This window comes from Scophthalmus maximus, chromosome 15 (genome assembly GCF_022379125.1).
Source record: "Scophthalmus maximus strain ysfricsl-2021 chromosome 15, ASM2237912v1, whole genome shotgun sequence".
Lineage (NCBI taxonomy): Eukaryota > Metazoa > Chordata > Actinopteri > Pleuronectiformes > Scophthalmidae > Scophthalmus > Scophthalmus maximus.
In genome coordinates, this window is record NC_061529.1 from 7,416,396 (window position 1) to 7,435,297 (window position 18,902).

At 40.9% G+C, this 18,902-nt stretch overlaps 1 protein-coding gene across 5 annotated transcripts; it reads right to left on the reverse strand.

The window, feature by feature from the left end:
- Positions 1 to 150: 150 nt before the first annotated feature.
- On the reverse strand, positions 151 to 9,402 carry atg9a (ATG9 autophagy related 9 homolog A (S. cerevisiae)). Of its 5 annotated transcripts, none has more exons than XM_035610451.2 (21): positions 9,244 to 9,402; positions 8,886 to 8,941; positions 8,184 to 8,315; positions 7,671 to 7,822; positions 7,503 to 7,546; positions 7,322 to 7,386; positions 7,020 to 7,169; positions 6,722 to 6,866; positions 6,453 to 6,593; positions 6,246 to 6,366; positions 5,898 to 6,073; positions 5,682 to 5,804; positions 5,272 to 5,459; positions 4,355 to 4,508; positions 3,791 to 3,970; positions 3,412 to 3,624; positions 2,985 to 3,208; positions 2,693 to 2,810; positions 2,326 to 2,584; positions 1,795 to 1,940; positions 151 to 1,704 (listed from the first exon to the last, which is right to left on the reverse strand). In XM_035610451.2, the coding sequence occupies exons 4-21, from the start codon at positions 7,771 to 7,773 to the stop codon at positions 1,696 to 1,698; spliced, it is 2,559 nt and encodes an 852-aa protein (XP_035466344.2). In that variant the 5' UTR covers positions 7,774 to 7,822; positions 8,184 to 8,315; positions 8,886 to 8,941; positions 9,244 to 9,402; the 3' UTR covers positions 151 to 1,695. The 5 variants fall into 5 exon arrangements, with proteins under 5 accessions (XP_035466344.2, XP_035466343.2, XP_035466341.2 ...); XM_035610450.2 differs by having other exon boundaries at positions 8,184 to 8,374; XM_035610448.2 differs by lacking the exon at positions 8,184 to 8,315 and having other exon boundaries at positions 9,244 to 9,401.
- Between the last annotated feature and the right edge of the window lie 9,500 nt (positions 9,403 to 18,902).

The following is an 18,902-nucleotide window of genomic DNA, read 5'->3' on the forward strand; positions in this document are numbered from 1 at the left end:
GTCCTTTGTGACGTCCCCGTTACGACCTTACGCAAATGTAAAATTAACCGTTAGGCTAAAGCGACTTTACGGTGCATTAACAGTCATCAGTCGATCCGTCAGTAACTACCTATCATCATTTGGTCTCTGTCGACATTTGGGATTTCAGACTTCACACTTCACTTGTCTTTAATGGATGAAATTACAGCTGTACAAAATGGTATTTTACAGGTTCTATAAAACAAAAACAAAGAAAAGTAAACGTCTTTACGGCATTGGCTCACTACATGAGTCCAGCAGTGTCATAATGCTTCTTTATTCTGATCCAGACATACAACAGAAAAAAACACACCCTCTTCACAGCTGTCAATCATCATGGCACATCCCTTTTGATAAATTAAACGATTAAAAATATATATATATATAGGAAAACGTACAAACGGCCCCAGTTAAGAGACTCCCTCCACATTGACACATTATTAAAGTGCATTATTCTTTTAAAGAACTGCTGCTTGTTGAGGGGAACAGAGGGAAGTCATGCTGTGAGTGAGCAGGATGAGGAGGTTGTCCAGTAATCTTCAGTATTCTGGCTGTGGGGCGATCTAGTCAGAAACTCTCCAGAAGAAGGGTTGATGATAGTCATGCACTTGTGCTTGGGGGCTTCTTGTATGGCACACAAGACAATATTCCATGCTTAAAACACGCCTCGTTTGCCTACCACACCCTTTACCTCGTGTCTTTTGAAAAACAGCACAAATAAACACTAAAACAAGTACACAAACCAGATTAAAATGTGCTCACATACAGCATCTCTGGTTATACATGGCAAAATTCTGGCCTTACAATTATGTTACTGAGATTTAGATAATGAGAGTTCAGTATTCTGTATGGTTGCTGTGAATTTACCTGATAATATTTATTTACACAGTGCAGTGTGAGCACTAAATTTGGGCTTCTTTGTACAATCTACGTTTAAAACGAGCGCCTATCTGTGCAAACAGAGCCAAACTTCAGGAAAGGGGTTTAGAACATTTTTGAAAGATTCACTGAAACTTTGTAATGCAATGAATGCAGAGTTAAATTAAAGAGGCAGCGATGCATGCTGAAATTCAGAGCACAGGGAAGGATGCACAACATCTTTCTGAACACATTCTGAGTACTGTTATTGTTGCAGAGCCCCAAAAAAATCTTCAAAATGTTCATCTGATTTGAAAAAGTGCACAATTTGGATTATTGTGATCACATTTTGGTCAAATTATTTTGTATTTTTCAATGTTGGCAGAATATTTGTTACTTCGCAGCAACACAAGCACTTTCAGTATGTAATCTTTAGACGTTATATAAAAGTGTAGTGTAATCTGACTAGTGGTGAATAGCGGTTGTAAATAACTTGATCCTGTAGGTCCTCTTCTGAAGCACATATGCAGAGATTTACACCATTTGCCTGTTTAAAAGCATGTGGAGAGTCATATTGTAAGTCATGGATGTCATAAGCGCACTGTGTCTTTTAATGGCCCATGGCAGTATCAATCTTAACTTGTCCAGATGGTTTCAATACTCAAGTATTTGTCGAGATCATGGCACATCTTTCAGATTTCCATCTTCATCTTTGTCCAATCAGATGGTCAAACCTGGAGGAAGGTTCGGCCAAGGGAGAGGTTGTGTGTCTGGTTACCTATGGAGGGTGGGGCAATGGTACCTATTCACAAGGCTTTTTTACGTAACCTAAAGTGGGAAAGAGTATAAAAAGATGTTTTACTTGCAGTGTGCATGGGCAGATTGCATCCTAACCAATCACACGCAAAGAGAATTCACCTTTTGTATTTGAGGAGGCATTTCATCCTCTGAGCTCTCTTCCGGTACTGGATCATGGTGTCGCGATGCTGCCTGGCCGTCCTCTGCCCACCCTCCCATAGGGACACGGGCCGACCTCACTACCTTCCCCCCTGCGCCAAAAGAATCTGGAAAAACAGAACGTTTGGTTGTTTAACAAGTTACACTGATCTATATAGCACCTGCAAAGCTGTTTTCTCAGTCGGTCTACAAATAATTTAAGACTCTTATAAGCCCAATTAGTTATTACATTAAGCCAGTGTGAGATAAACTGAGAAAGATGTGAGCAACGCAGCTTGTAATACAATATTTATTATCCTAAACTGATCCTGAATCTATTTTTAAATCATAGAAATGATGGTGCTACAAGAGCAGAACCTGTGACAGTATCAGAAAAGTAAGGCCTTTATGTAATAGTCTTTTAAAGAGATAATATAAGTGCAAAATTAAAATCCAAAGTTTAAATGCTCATTTATTAACTGCCAATTTAAATGCATTTGGAGCAAGAGATACCTGTGGTCGGTCCACTATATCTCTGATGGCTGCTTCCCCCCTCCTGGCCAATGGTTTTACTGCGGCTGGCTGAAGCTGAAGTGGGAATGGCACTAGGACTGGCAACTGTGGTGGGGAAGGTATGTGAGCGGGGGAAGTTTCTAGAATGAGGGTTGGGTTGGCTCCTCACTTCTTCGGGGAGGCTATCGCTGCTTTCATCACTCTCCTGCCTGTGCCAGGTGTGACGAGACAACTCTCCGCGGGACTGCTGTTTATGAAGCTATAAGGACCAAAAAAAGATAAAGATACTGTAGCCAAGACGGAGAAGATCTTTAAGATATTCATGATCAAAAACCCACCACTCGCATGTGAGCATGTACATACTTACCTCATGCATGTAAAGTGCGTGGATGCTCATCTCAGTGGAGGCATATTCTGATAGTATCAAACTGGTGAGTTGACCCTCCCATGCACTGCTGCCTGAGCTCACAGTTCGGGCATCAGTCCTACAGGAGGAGAGAGAGAAAAAGTTAGGATATAAAGAGAAAGATAAGAAGATGATGAAAAATAACGTAAAATGGTAAAGGACGATAGCGTCTCTTTGAATATTCAGTCTTGGACAGAAATATTTCGCCAGAAAACAAAGTAAATCAAGGCATATTTCTGAAGTAGTTTCTTACCCAGAGCCTGCCATTGCCTTGCTCATGGTTGAAGTCTTGTTATGAGCTACACTTAAACTACCTCGCAAGTGCAGACTGCTGCTGATTGGGGAAAGGGAGCGCAAGGCAGACGCTCCATCGCTTACGCCAGCTGCTGCGTGATTGGCCAAATAGCTATCCCTCCCAAAATGAACAGAGGCCAGGGCAGAAGGGCCTGTCAAGAGGTTTGCAACGAGGCTCCTCGGCTATGAGAGAGAGAGAGAGAGAGAGAGAGAGCGGTTGAGACAGAGATGCGCTTCCTCCTAAAATGTAAATTATTCCATTAAAAAAAGGAACATTTTCTTTTAAGCAGCTTGACAGAGGCAGAGAATAAGTGGGAGGGACCAGAGTAAATCCAGTTTAGCCTCTGAAGATACTAGGAAATGTAACTGTAGGCTTATCTCCATACCTCCGACTCTGACAGTGAGAGTTGATGTGCGTCTGCAGGGAACCCGGTGGCCTCTCTGTGAACTCTTTCTTTCAACTGGCTGATGAAGTGAGTTGTTTCTTGAGGAGGCTGCCATTGAGGGTTGGTAATGGCAAAGTGCATCAGCGATAACTCAGTTTTTCCGTCCTCTGCCTGTTGATATATAGATGCCTCTGTCTTCCCCTCCGACATCCACTAGAGAGGGAGAAAAGCGTAAAACCCTTTCTCAGTCACTCATATTTTACTTTTAAATTAATGAATCTAATGCATGACACACACAGTTTATACACAAGCACTTTAAATGTGTCTACAACTGTGTCTTTATGTGTGTATGACTGCACATAATATGGCGGCCCCTCACTGCAGGGTGTCCATGCTGCCTGATGTCCATCTGGGCAAAGGAGCAGGTGTCTCCCACCCCGATCACCTCCACTGTGAAATTCCTGAAGAAATCAATGATCTCCAGAGACTTTCTCCGCAGACAGAAGATAAGAATGATGGGAGTCACCACTGGACTGAGCAACTCCTCTAGAATAAAAACCTGGGCACAAACAGATGGGGGACAGTTAATGTCACAGTCTGCTTTGAGATACTCTATGAATGCAAATAACAGTGTGGAAGTAAAGCTTGAGAGAAATATAAGCTGTGTGTACCCAAGACAATATTCTCTGGGAAAATACCAGTTACATAGGAATTGATGTTCAGAGAGGTTTTGTCAATATAGCTATAGGCTTATAGCACAAGCATGGAAACTGTGCCATGCTGTATAGCATACAGCCATCATTAGTGTAAGTAATTACACCTCATGTTTTCATGTTGTGATATATTAAAATTTCCATCTTGAAAAATGTTGACAATATCAAGTCAATTCAAATGTAATAATTCTGAGTCTTGATCTCTTTCCCAGTTCACTATTTGTACTCACTGCTTTGTACTGGAAGAGCTGTGAGAACTGGTCCCGGGTCTCATATCTATGTGCATTGCCCTGCCAGTGGTCAGGCATGTAGTGGATATGAGCCAGAATGACCCGCAACAGCTGCTCAGGACAAAACACCATGTGCTTATCAGGAATAAATGACCTGAAGAAAGAGAGACAGTGGTGAATTAGAACTTGGCCTTTCAATGTAAGACCTTGAGTTGAAGGACATTGGATAACAGGCTTTCACTGCCCAGACAAAACTCGCTCATAGGCAAAAAATAATTGGGTTGCTTAGTTCAAAATCAAAAATCAAAGCAAAAGATTTTTCTTTCTCTAAAATGAATGAATATATAATATCTGGCGTAGTTACAAAGACTGAAAAAGTCATATTAAAGAACACTTTTCTTAGCTAGAATCTTTAAAAAACTAATAACAAAGTATCCAATATATTTCCCAATCTAAGGAATTCTGTGAGCCTTGAATGGTTATATGTATGAAACAGAATTATAAAGTTACAACTCTGTTGTTGCCCAATATTTAAAAATGTCAATTCAAAGTTAACACAGATTTCAAGAAGTCCAGAGCTACTTAAGGAAGAAAACCCTCTTATACTCATCCGTTGCACAACAGAGTAATCTGCCAAAGAGCATTAAAGAGTCTGAATCTGAGTAGCTTTTAAAGTGCAATAATGGAATGTCTGATATGAAGATTTGTCTTTTATTTATGTTGTATTTTTGTATCTTATGTTAGCAATTTAATATAAGCTTTCATGCACTGATATATTATCCTGACTAATCATTGAAACAATTCATCTGTATATTTCTAAAATGCCTTGTTTGAATCAAATCATTAAAATCGATTAAGTTCATTTAAATATATATAGAGAACCGCAGACAGATTAACCGGATAACACTAATCCCAACCTGCAGACTGTGATACACACTCCCAGCAGGGTGACTGACGAGAGAACATGTTCCACAGCGAGAACATCCTCGTCGTAGATGGTCAGGGCGATGAGAACAGCCAGGAGAGATCCAGCGAAAAAAGCTACATTTTTGGCCACCACAGTCAGCAGTGGTGAAAGGAAACAGTTCATGTACTTGGACGCAGCCTGGATGAAATGGAAAGAGGAAGAGAAAAAGGAGGAAACAGACTCAATTAGCAATACTATTAGCACTGGATAAGAAGCACCAGTATAAGCTTTTAGAAATTATGTCATAAGATTGTCTGCAAGTCAACAAGTCAGCCTCAGTGTCAAATTTAGCACAATAGCTTGTAGAACAAGCAACTTCAGAGAATCGACTGTCCGCGAGAGATGAACTGGTGCACTGACCTTGTAGCCTTTGCTGAGGCGCGACATGAGCTCGTGGTCCAGCTCATTGAAGTGACGCAGGTAACAGCGACCGTAGAGAGACCAGCATCTCGCTCCCAGAGATCCAGGCTCTCGCTTGATCACCTAATACACACACACACACACAAACTATTATCTAGGGCACCAAATACAATAGGAGTTTTTTTAAGGGTATGCATCTTCATCTGGAGCAATTACCTCAGTGTAACTAAAGAAGGCGTAGAGAATCTGCCACACCAGAATGACCGGACACAGCAGCAGATTGGCGATGCCAATCCAAAGGATACGAGAAGCAAGCCTGTCAGCCAGCTCCAGCCTATTGCCTCCTCTCTTATACTCTGGTTTTAGGCTCCACTCGTTCTCAAACAGAGAGCCTACAGAAAAACAACAGCAACAAAAAATATTGTGTGTGTGTACATATATTTATATAATGTATAGCCAAAAAAAGAGAAATATTGCATGAGTGCATGAGTGTAATTTAACTTTGCATAGAAATGTGGACATTTACAGTACAAATATAATGAATCATAGTGAACATACACACACCTGGCCCCCAAAAGAAAATGAGCTCAAAATTGTACTTGAGACCCCGAGTGTAGAAAACACAGTCCCCAAATACAGGAAGTCGAAATCTCACAGGAAGGAGTGACTTATTCACCATGGCAACCTAGAGAGGTGAAGGAAACAGCTTTGGTTTGAGGTCACAATGTTTTCTTATATTTGCAAGTAACCTAATTTCACAACTGAACAAACCATGTAGTTTTTAAAGCGGAGGATGCGGTGGTAAATGTCAAGCTCTGTAAGTTCCTTTTTGTGAATACAGATCTGGTGTTCCTTCTGGATCTCCACTATCCGGGCCTGCACCTCCTGCCATGTTGCGTAGGGGAGCTCTGACTGAGGATAAAAGGCAAAGTGAAGGCTTGAGGCTCCAATAAGTTATTTCTATGAGACTATTATAAATTTTACTAGAAACATTTAATGCCAACAGAACAAATCACACAAAATAATTTGTCTTGTCTCACCATGTTCATCTTGAGGGCGTTGATATAGAAGGATCGGATCTCCCAGTAACAGCAGACGTTGTAGATGAATTTGACCAGCCGATGTAGCCAGAACACCCCAGAGATGATCAGCACAAAGATCACAAATGCATTATTGTCTTGGATACTAGAGGAGAAAATATTTAGTTTTATTAGTAAATGTAAACATACAGGATGTATTCAACAGCGTTGAACCCTGAAAATTACACTTGCCGATTTTCTGCATAAAGGTACAGTACATATACTTAAGTACAATTGTTATGAAGAATGTCACACTCACCGTGCACTGCAGACGTTCACTGGGAGGAAGGCATCCGGCAAGGTAACTTTAGAGGAATCGGTGTGATTTACAAACTTGTTGGCAAAGAGGATGTCATAATCTACACAGTTAGCGAGGAACACTGTGAAGCCGACCACAAACAGCAATTGACTGCAAGGGAAAAGAAAGTGGGAGAGAGGAGAGACAGGAACAAATAGGAAAAATTAAAACATATATTAGGGAATAATAAACTCTGATGATTGATGATCATTGATGTCATATACTAGTCTGTCTAAAATATGTATGATGGACAGGATACATACACCAGTTCGAAAAACTCTCCCAGCAGCATGCAGGTGAATCCATTCTTCTGATGCAGATTATAAACGTAGAGAAAGTTAAGGACAACTATGGTTTGGTTTATTTGTGTTAAGACGTTCACGGAGCCAAATTCCGAAAAGTACAATTCACAGAACAAAGCAAGCAAGGAATGTTAAAGGATATTCTTTGGAAAAACAGGTCCAGGTTTTCTATGTGGTGCCACTGGGCTGCAAAAGATGAATTCATCATTAGTAATGGTGTTCTTGTGAGGCATCACTGTCTGCATAAAGGACTGGTAGTACAGTAGGTCAATGATCGGTTCCGTGATCTGTGTTTGTGTGCGTGACATACATTTGGCTCCTTCAGGCACATGCATCAGCAGGTTCGCCTCTCCCGGGGGAGAGTCGCTGTAGGACGCCTCCAGGCGCTGGTACTCTGTGTCAAAGTGTGCCATAGTGACAGCAGCCTCAGCTTCACAAAGTAGCCGAACCCACTGCTACAGCCTGGAGAACAGAGAAAAGCAGGGGAAGATGAGAGGAAGGTAAGAGTGTTCCAAAGGGAAAGGAAGATAGGAAGTTATGTATGGAGAAAATCAGACAGCTTTACACATGACATGTCGGTGGGAGAGTAGTCAATCGTCAGCTTAATGTCACACTTACACATGCTCAATCATAATAGATGTGTAGTTTAGCATAGAGCCAAAGTTGAGGCCTTACCTTGTCAACATTAGCCTCGATCTTCTACTATTATTTTTACATTGATCTCTCAGGGAAAAATACAGTCTTCCCGAGGAGAGATCAGAGGTCAGGACCAGTGACAAGAGCAATAACCTTATACCTGGACTATTGGTGCTTTCTGGTTTACCTCGGAACTCGGACTCCGGGAGTCGCGTTGGTGATTTTTTCCGACATCCCGAGTCGGAATTCCGACTCGCAGGTGCGTTCCATTTGCAATTTCCGACTCGGAGGTCGCAATTCCCAGGTTCCGAGATCATACCTGAACGACAAAGCCGACTTCTGAGTTCCGAGGTAAACTGGATCGCAGCATAATGTTTACTGAGGAGGTTGGAAAATAGAAGACCTGGTCAAAGGGCACTTTCCTTATCGAATATTGAAGAGCACTTCAACATGCAACACAGGCTCCACACAGGAAGCATAAAGGAAAATGAAATATGTCTATAAACATGTGTCCAAAGAGCATGGTTGATTTCTGCATGGACACATGAAAGTGAAATGTGATGGGTATCTGTAAAATACCATATGACGCATGAGCTGTAGCCCCAATGTGTCAAACAGAAGCTAGCTAATATGATGGAACAGAAACAGTAATTATCATGCTTTGAAGTACTAACACATACAGTACTAAATATTAGCCCATAGCAGCAATGGAATGCAAAGACAAAATCTTCGCAAAGTATTCCTCGTGGAGGCAGGACATTATACTTGGTCGTGTGCAGAGGACGAGCAGCTGAGGGGAGATACGACAGGTGAACAATGCTACGCGCAGGGAGGGACACGTCTCAAAGATATGGATCACAGCTTGTGTCGGCTGAGGAAATGTGCTTACCTCCATTGCAGGGCAACACGTCCTCTCCAGTCCTGCTGTTCACTCAACATTCCCAGCTGGAGAAGAGAAAGAAAGAAAAGAAAGAAAAAAGGAGGGAAGAGAGGTGTCTTCAGTCTGATCTAGGAACCACAGCAGACGAGGCGTCGTGCCACATCTCTGCTCGGTGGCAACGTACAGTACGGCACGAAGGCTAAATCCACGCAATGTTTATTAAAAAAAAAAAAATGGCTGACTTCAGATGGGTAGAACTATCGATTTGCGGTGACAACAAGCGAGGGCCGGTCCACGGTGTTGTTGCCGAGGCTCTGACAGCTCGGGCCTGCCTTCATTATACTGTCCCCTCCCCAAAACTCCTTACCGTCTGGTGTCTCCTCGTCCTCCGGTGTGTCAGATTGTTAACAGTTGGATTCCTTAGGGGGGGTGGGGGGGGGGGTTCTTTCTTTCCTGTTAACCGTTTTGTTTTCGTTTCCTCTCGGCTCACGCTCACGCACAAGCCAGTTTCGTTTTCGAAACCAGCTAGCAGTGCGTCCGTCGTCTTGCCACCAGCTGAGTGACGGGGACGCTTATCCAATCAGGAGACGGGTTCTCCGACAAGCAGGCTCAGCAAGCCAATCACATTCGTTGTGAGAGGCGGGCCCCTAAGGATCGTTCCGCGATGATGTGAGACGTCAAAATAACACGCCCTGTGTGACCCTCCATGACGAGCTCCTCACCGTGGACTCTGTTGTTCTTTTGTTAAATGGGCGTTTACTACCACCGCATGGTCGTTAACAGTAGCACCACAAGCCTCGTCAGATGCTGCTGCATGCACACTTTAAATTCACATTCATTTATTTAATATTTCCTGTTATTACACAGCTGTTATTTTTGTGTGTCATTGTATTTCATGAAACAGAATGGAAAATTAGCCATTATAATACTACTTCTGATCAAGTCTACTATATGATGGTATGTAATCCCCAATATCTAACTTAGTCAATCTCGAAAATAAGTGACGGGGTTGCTGTGCAATATTATCATCATCATCATCTGCATGCAAAGTCAGCAAATTTCACATACGGTATATGAACAATGAAATTTCCAGCAATAAATGAACAAAAATCTAAATATGACACATTCTTTTCTCATTTCTGGAATATTTCCTGAGGACATTTTGAAATTACATGGACATTTTCGACCCTTACAGTATAAGAAAGGTAACTCAAGTATATATAATGTATGTGCAGTTTTATTTGCACGTTAGATTCTGAAATTTGATTTTGATGAGCATTCAGGAGCAGATGATGTGCAGGATCTGACTCCACAGCACAAAAGTGATGCTTTGTAAAGCCAAGCTCACCTTCTGTCACTCGCCACCATGATGAATATTCATATGATTGTTAAACCTCTGGAGTGACAGCTGGGCTTTTGTTCACTGTGTCACTGCATTAGTTACACTGTTAACACCAATCACTGTGTGGAGGCCGTGTGTGTGTGTGTGTGTGTGTGTGTGTGTGTGTGTGTGTGTTTATGTGTGTAGATACATTTGTGTATTCAATTTAATAATGACAATTTCATTAACCAGTCTCCCATGCGAAAATCTAATTATTGGGAATTAGGATTTAATTCAAGTTTTCACAGACAGACACAGGAATAGACAGACACAACAGTAACACCCCCCCCCCCACACACACACACACAGATACACACACTCACAAATAATTGTCATTACTTTTTAACTCATCTTTGTTTTACACATCTGCAATAAACCATTTCTGACAGTATGTTTGTTTGTGTGTGTGTGTGTGTGTGTGTGTGTGTGTGTGTGTGTGTGTGTGTGTGTGTGCGTGCGTGCATGTGTGTGTGTAAAAAAAAGGGCAGGGGTGTATTGAGTCAGTCTGTGTAATCCAGTTATTATAGTGATCTGTGTAATTTAATCTGTTCTGATTAGGATTAGGCTTCATTCAATTTAATCCAGCAGAAAAAGTCTGTCACAACGAAGCTCACTGGTTGATAGTAACAACATACTGTATGATTCAGAGGTTCTGACCATAAAAATTTGTATCTAATGAACATGTTGATGTCACTACTTATTGATAGGCCATAATTTCATTTTAATTCATTTCATAATATTGAATTTTAATGTCAAGAAACATTTGAGGGTATAAATGCCGATGTTGCAGATGGAAGAAGTCATTTTTTTCTGTTAAAACATTTTTGCCCTTTTCCTTGATCCCGATGAATGACATGCAAACAACAAGAGTCTTAACTTGATTATTTTAGCATTAACTTAGGGATTAAGATTCTACATGTAGCACTGGCATAAAGCGTAATCTAAGTGTAAACATGAAATCTAAAATATAGTTGTTTACTTTAACCTATTCTTTTTCACTGCTAAAATGTTTTTTTAGGTGAATTATATTGAGTTTATTTATAAACTCAATTAACACATTTGTATTAAATGCCAATAGTACCACTGTACCTGTAAATTACTACCTGTGTTATTGTAAAATATAATAATCCTGGCTCAATGTAAGTGTGTGTATATCTCTAAGCATGTGTGCTCTGCTGCAGGCTATAGCTGGCTGATTAAATTACCCCACTGTCTGTTGGGAATTAGGGGGCTGCATTGACAGCTAATTTGGTCCAAAGATGTGCTGTCATGCTGCCATACAACCCATGGGTGGTGCTGGGGTGAACAGAGGGGGGTGCTCTGGGTGGTTGACTGGATGGGGGTAGGGAAAAGGGAAACAGGATGAAGTCATCTCCCTAGAGCAACATAATTAGATCAAATCCTTTCCCGTGCTTGCACCCATGTGCACCCAACGCAACAGGAATGATATCTCCATGCACACATACTTGTGTGTACACATTACACTCTGAAACCTCCCTTTAAAATTCCCGCTGGAACCCCTGGGGCAGTTCTCCAACAGCCCTACCTGTCCCAGTTGATGTTACACCTCCTATCCTGAGCAGATACATATGTTTAGTGGATTTTATCCACCGCTATCATTATTAGTTAGCTATTGTGAATTATAGCAAATCCTGATTTAATTATAATATAGTTAAAGAGCCATTGCAAGACATTTAGGAATACTAAGGTCTGAGTGTTCTGTAAATTATAGGTTTTTAAAAAAACTGCTGTTGTGCAGAATAGAGACAGTAATAAACTCCATGGTCTGTTGATAGGAATTATAACTTGAAATTTTGAAGTTTCTTTTTTTCCATTAAAAAAAAGGCATGGTCAGTATTTTTTCCAAAATGACCCTCTTTATTCTATGAAACGTCATTTCATTTTTTAATCCGAGGCCACAAACTGTATGTGGTGCATGAGTCATACAGATCAGGTGACATCATGTATGTCACTCACTGAGATTGTGAGTGTTTGGTGAGTAGTAGGCATGAATGCATGAATCACTGTGTCGGTCTCCCGGGAATGAACTCTGACACCAGACGGTATGGATTGTACACCAGATGCACCAGTGGCTCTTGAGTCTTCGCATTCAAAATTTCTAATTTCCATCTTTGTAACACAGAGATGCCATTTTTGGTTAAATAGTAATGGAATCCAAATATGCTGCGACCATGTTCGCTTTGTCTTTTTGTCCTTCTTCTCTCCTCACTTAGCTTATTAATAATAATGTGCAGCCTTGCCGTCCAGACTTGCAAATGCCCTTCAGACACACTCACCAGACAGAGACTGTATTGGTCAATGTCAGCAAAGTAGATGGTGGCATGTGGGAACACCCAACGATATTTACAGAAGCTCATTTTAAAGTTTGACATTTTGGGAAGTGTGCTTATTTGCTTCCTTACCAGGAGTCTGGTACATCTGAAGTGACAGCCAGACGCCTATTGGTTGGTACAAAGAATGGGAATCAGGGGGAAACAGCTTGTCTGGCTCTGTCCAAGGGTATAAAAAACAGGGGGCAGATTTTGTTACCTTTGGACTTAGATGTTTTCCCCCTGTTTCCAGTATTGAAGCTAAGCTAACAACCTGGTGGCTGTAGCTTTGTATTAAAACTAAAGATGCAAGAGTGGTACAAATCTTCTCATCAAACTCTGGCCAAGAAAGTGAATTAGCATATTTCCAAATATGTGAACCATTCTGTTATGAATACCTGCAATCCTCCTGGAGATTTGATCTGATGGCATTGCTAAATCACCTTATGACCATACCATAAATATATATATATAACACTAGTTCACTGAGAGCCAACATCTGTATTCCGGCTGTACTCACATGTCCATGGTTAGACTATAGGAGAATTTAATATGAAAGCAAAGGAAAATCTAAACCTAGGTTTCATATATAATTTGGGTTTATATCTGGGATTATAGTGGGTGACCGATGGTGCAAATCTACTGCTGTGGACAGGAGTGTTTTCCCTCTACTGGCAGGTAGTTTAATGTGACAAGTAATTCAAAATAAATGTAATTAGAGAGTGGAAGTAACCCTATCTGCCCATTATTAAATCTCGTCAAATGTGTGTGTCTGTAATGCAGGTCACTAATGAAATGGAATGAATGGATCAAAATGTCAACAGTGCCCGTGGTTGAGATCTCGCGGTCAAACTGGTGGTGGCCAATCAGTGGTGGCCAATCAGGGGCAGCTGCGTTAAACGTAGTCGCAGTCAGATGACTCCAGGTAAGTGACAGAGAAGTTTGTTTTTACAGCCACATGTCACCGGAAAACTCCCGAACTTGAGGTGTAATGAACTTGTAGATGTTCACCAAGTCTCTGATAAACTCCAGTTGAATGCCGAATTGGTGAGTCACGGCGGAAGCCACTAAATGTTTGTATGAACTTGATGCTAGTTGCTGCGCCGCGGACTGCTAATGATATCCGGGTAGCATGTGACGTTAGCTGTTGCTATGTTACCCGAGGTCTTCTGTACGTTACCCTCTGTCGTGTTTATTGAGTGAGCTGTTGTTCATCACACGGCCGCAAGGGTCGAGTCATTTCCTGGTGTTTATAGTGTTTGAATATGTGAAGGCTGCTCATGTGTTTGGTGACTTGTTAAGCTAGCAATTTTTTGTAGTTTTTTTTATACAGTTCATATACAGAATATTTGGCATTAAGATCTTCATATCAACCCTTACAAAACACCAAAGGCACATAAGGACACACTAAACAAGAGTGTCATAAAAGAAATAATATGCAAAATAAATAGATGATAAAATAATAACATAAATGATAATGATAAATAGATTTCCCATAAGCACATACACTATCTGCTTACTATGCAAGTGCAGAGCTGAACACAGTACTCCACTTCAATGAAAGTATTACATTTAGTCTCATGGGTAATTTCTGTCACATTTAAAAGGTATGTAATGCTAAACTAACAGTGTTTCATATTAACAATATATAAATTTATCTTTAAAGTTTATTATTGTCTCATACAAGAGAAGTTTATAGTTGTTAAAAGATTGTTCTGGCCTTATTTGCTTAAACAGGCCAGGTTGTTTGTCTAAGACGGAAGTGATTGAAAGAACTGATGGCGAGCTGTTCCCACTGATGAGCGCAGAGGATCTGAAGATCCTACTCCGCAACGATCATCATATCCCTGCTGGTGCGGTAGGAAAAACTGCAGCATACACACACTTTGCCCGGCATATCCCTTCCCTAATGACTTTGACTTGGGCCCACATGGCTTGTTGGACAAATAGACAAATACTAGACTTTCCCTCTGCGGGAAAAAGAAACTAAAGATCAAGAACTGAAGATAAACTGTGTGTAGTGACAGGGTCCGATTGTATAGTTCACATTGCTGTTTTTTGGGGGTTTGCTGCAGGTCTAAATGATGGTTGATTGGTTAATCTGTTAAGGTGATTTTGGTGATTTATTTGTGAAAAAGGTAAATAACTTCATTCAAGAGAATTCATATATCCCGATTCATCTTGGAGATCGATTTACTAAGTAACAAAGTGCACTTGAATCTAGAATATAAATCCTCTGGTTTGAGAATGCCAAATCAAGCATTGTGTGAGGTTGAAATTTAAATGGCCACATTGAATGTTTATTTATTTTGGTTTTCTTTGGTTTATATTTTTCTAATTATCTTTGCTTTACAACCAGTCTCCTGAGTCTTCCTTGAATGTTGTCATTAGGTATCCAGAATCTTCTGAAAAATCTAGTCCACACTTATAACCATCATACTTTCTGCAAATACATATAGTTAGGAGATGTTACATGTCTGTCATTGTAAGCTGTATGAACCATAATTTAGATTGATGAAAATGTGGTTTCAATAAAGCTGTGGCAGTTATTGTAATAACAGCTACTTCTTGTAATCTCAAAAGGGTGAGATTGTGTTGATTTAATGCAGAACACGTACATGCAAAAATGTTTTAATATAACAATGGTGAAGGATATTTGTGCTAAAACAAGGTTTGCTTTGAATAATTCTTGCATTACTACACTTTAAATGTTCATAGATTCCACACTTAACATAGCAGCAAATTGGTTAAACAATGCATCATTGTCTCTCTGTGCCATTTAGAAAAAAAGAGAGCTTGTTCACAACCAAATTTGACCCCCAGGCCTTGTTTTGGATTGTCCCATTTTAACCAGTAAACCAGTACAAAGTAAGGCTGACGATCAATGAGGGCATGTCCCACTGAGTTTCTCTGCACCTCTTTGATTCGCCGAATCCTCTCAGACAGCCATAAACAGATGTGTCTGCAGTGAGAGAGTCAGGTCACAGAAAGAAGAGGAGTGTCTGACACAGAAAGAGGGTAATAAATGAAGAGAGATTTATGGACGGTCCGTTTGTAAAACTGATTGGCTGTGACATTGTGAGTGATGCCAATTAGCCCATGCAACTTATGACATGTGCACCCATACACACTCACACACCAGTTAGACAAAATGATATGCCATGTGATTAACCGCATGTTAGTCATGTATGCACAGACACTAACATGTAACAAGACTTTGCTTCACGGATGGATGAGCTGAGCTCTTCAGTAATCTGTCTGCATTTTCACCCACAGAACCAGAGGACTTATTGATGACCTGTCCACAGCACACACTTCTCTCTGATTTACACACACGCACACACGGTATATGCAGAGTAACAGTAATAGGAGAGGGAGACATCAAGGAGAAACACTGTGATCAGATGAGTAAGCAGAGTTCTGCTCCTGACTTGCAGGGGACAAGACCATCTATCCCACAATTCACCGCTGACGGTCACTTAGTCCTGGTGTTACCATGGTAATGAAAATTTAATGGCCCAGAGACTTTCTAATGCATGTGAATTTCAATGTGTGTGTGGCTTTCCGTGATCGTGTGTGTTCCTGCGCTCATGTGCATGTTAAATGAGATGACTGTTGGGTCGATGGGTTTTAGCCATGTAATAACGAACAGCAGCAGTGCCCCCTCCCCACACCAACCCCCACCGCCCTAGCCCACCTCGTCTCTACACTCCCAGGACATTTCTGTGCAAATCTGTAGCTGTTGCATTTTGGTCTATTGACTTCTGTGCAGACCTAGATCCAAAATACGTTAAGAGCATATTTGTTCTTTGCACACTGGAGTACCAGTCGGGAGGGGTTTAGTGCAGACAGTGTGAGCTATAATAGGATGTTTAGCCAACATTTAATTTTGAAAAACCACTAAAACATTTCTTTGATGTTAGTGTACATTTCAACCAGGGGTTTGATTAAGATTATTTCATTGATTGTTTATTCTATAAAAATTTATTATAGAAAATATTAAAAATAGTATCTTATTTATATATTTAACTTTAAAATCTTCTACAGTCAGAACACCAATGTCAATTTTTTTTCCTCCAAATCAGGGCTTCATTAAACTTTAAAAGAATCACTTCTGAGAAAACAGCAGAGATCATTTGAGAATTCATTATGATTTGTAAGCAGCGCTGCATGCAGATAATCAACTAGAGAAATAACCTCTGTTAGTTCTGTCAACAAACAGGTTGTGGTACCTGACTGCATCGGCACATGATAACATTATCAGGGTTTTTTTCAGGATTTTGGATAAAATAAAGTTTTAAGTGATCTCATTGCATGTGAATATTTATGTCCATGACCCCTCCAGTGTAAGGCCAGACAATATTTCTTACAGTTTAACAGTGAGCGTGGGTGTATGCTGTGGTGTTTGAGCCTCAAGTTCATCACACAAGGTCTCTTTTCCCCTCGAGCCGCTTCATATTAAAGATTATAAAAGATCAGGTCTCATTTCCTGAGTGTTTGTGTATGTGCACGTGTGTGTCCATGCATAACCCCTGCAGACACACACATGCACATCTAACAAAAGGGGGGGCCCGTTGTTGGGTCTAGCCTTTGGAGTGTCTCCCTGATGAAGATGGAGGGCACGGCTAAATAATACTTCCACACATGCATACAGGAGGCCCCCTCTATACCTCCAGGGCTCCAGAGGGAACAGGCTGTGCGTCACAATACTTTACCCCAGAGGGGCCCAGCCTGCTGGGCTGCTGATAGCTGCACCTGGCCCCTGCAGCCTGCTCTTCTGAAGAGGAGAAAAAAAGCCACGCACGGGCCACATCCCATAAACCAGCTGTCTATCCATTTCTTCCTCATTCATAAAAACTGGTGTCACTAGGGACACTGTGTTATCCCTCCTTGGTTTTGGGGTGTTTTTCCCCCCTGTGGTGTTGTTCTGGTCCTGTGTATATGTGGGTGGGAGTGTTGTGAGATATCATTTTTCACACTGCAGAGGCTCTGACTAACCCTGTAAACCAAGCCGCCTCCTCCTAATGCAACGAGGGGGAGGCTTTTTGGGAAAGATCATACAGAAATATTAACTCTCCTCCCTCACTCTTTCTCTTTGTGGTCTGGTTTTGGAGACGCACGAGAGTGAATGGTGCTGACAGCTCTTGCCTCATGGCTAATTTAGACATCATTTCAATGAGTGTTAGGGGATTTCTTCCTCGACTTTTTTACATATTCATAGCAACTCAAGCCAGCCATTATTATTTCATCTTACCAAAAAAATGTCTTCATATGCAAAAGTAGGTAAGTAGGAAAAAAATGTACACGAGAAATAACTACATCTTTTTGATTAGTCAATAGCTTTAATATTCGTTAACAAATCTATGACAAATGCTTTAAAGATCAGTTATAAGTATGAAAATAAAACTTTCAGGTCATTTTCATGAAACATAAAATCATTAATATAGTTTAATATACTTTTTTTTTATTGCTACTGTCACCAAGTGTTAGATCTTGGGGGGATGTTGGGAATCTGCAAATAATACTATGAAGATGAAAACTGCCCTGAGACAGTTTCTGTTATGATTTGGCACTATTTTGATCAAACTGACTTGACTATGGATCAGGTTATGATCCTGATGCTCCGCTACTCAAAGTATCAGTGGTTAGTTAACTAACCCATCACACAAGTGTTTAATTTAAGAACTAAGAGGGAACATTGTGCACCAAGGATTGGGATAAAAAAGTAGAAGTAAATTATTATCCATCCATTAATTACAACGTTGTAGAAAGTGGCACATAAATGCTTCCTTGTGTGAAAATGTTACACTGGCTTGACTTTGAGTTTTTGATTTTAGAGCAGTGGGGATGTTATATATAGAAACCGAAAGATGTAAGTGCCCTTGAGCCAGATGATAAATCCCTCTTAAAGCAGCTGGATTTGCCAAGTGAACTGTCTTACTTTCTTTATTTTTCATTGGTATAAATCCTTTTTGTCCTCTTTTGTTTGACAGAGATCACTGCTGTATAAACACTGACACGATGCTGCTGCTGGACACTGTGGACCATTTCAGGATCAACACCTGTAATTGGGCCAAGTGGGACAGATGGTCATTCATCTCTTCCCCAAAACATGGACTACCTGGTAACACTCCTGACTGCAGGAAGAAAAGAAAAAATCCAGATGTCCATCAGTCCCAGCCACAGCAAACCAACCTTCAAACCGACCATATTTGTGTGTGTGTGTGTGTGTGTGTGTGTGTGTGTTATTAAGGCTGTGTCTGCACCGCCCCGTTGGTATGTGAGGTGGACGGCGTCAAGCTCGTTCTGCCCCCG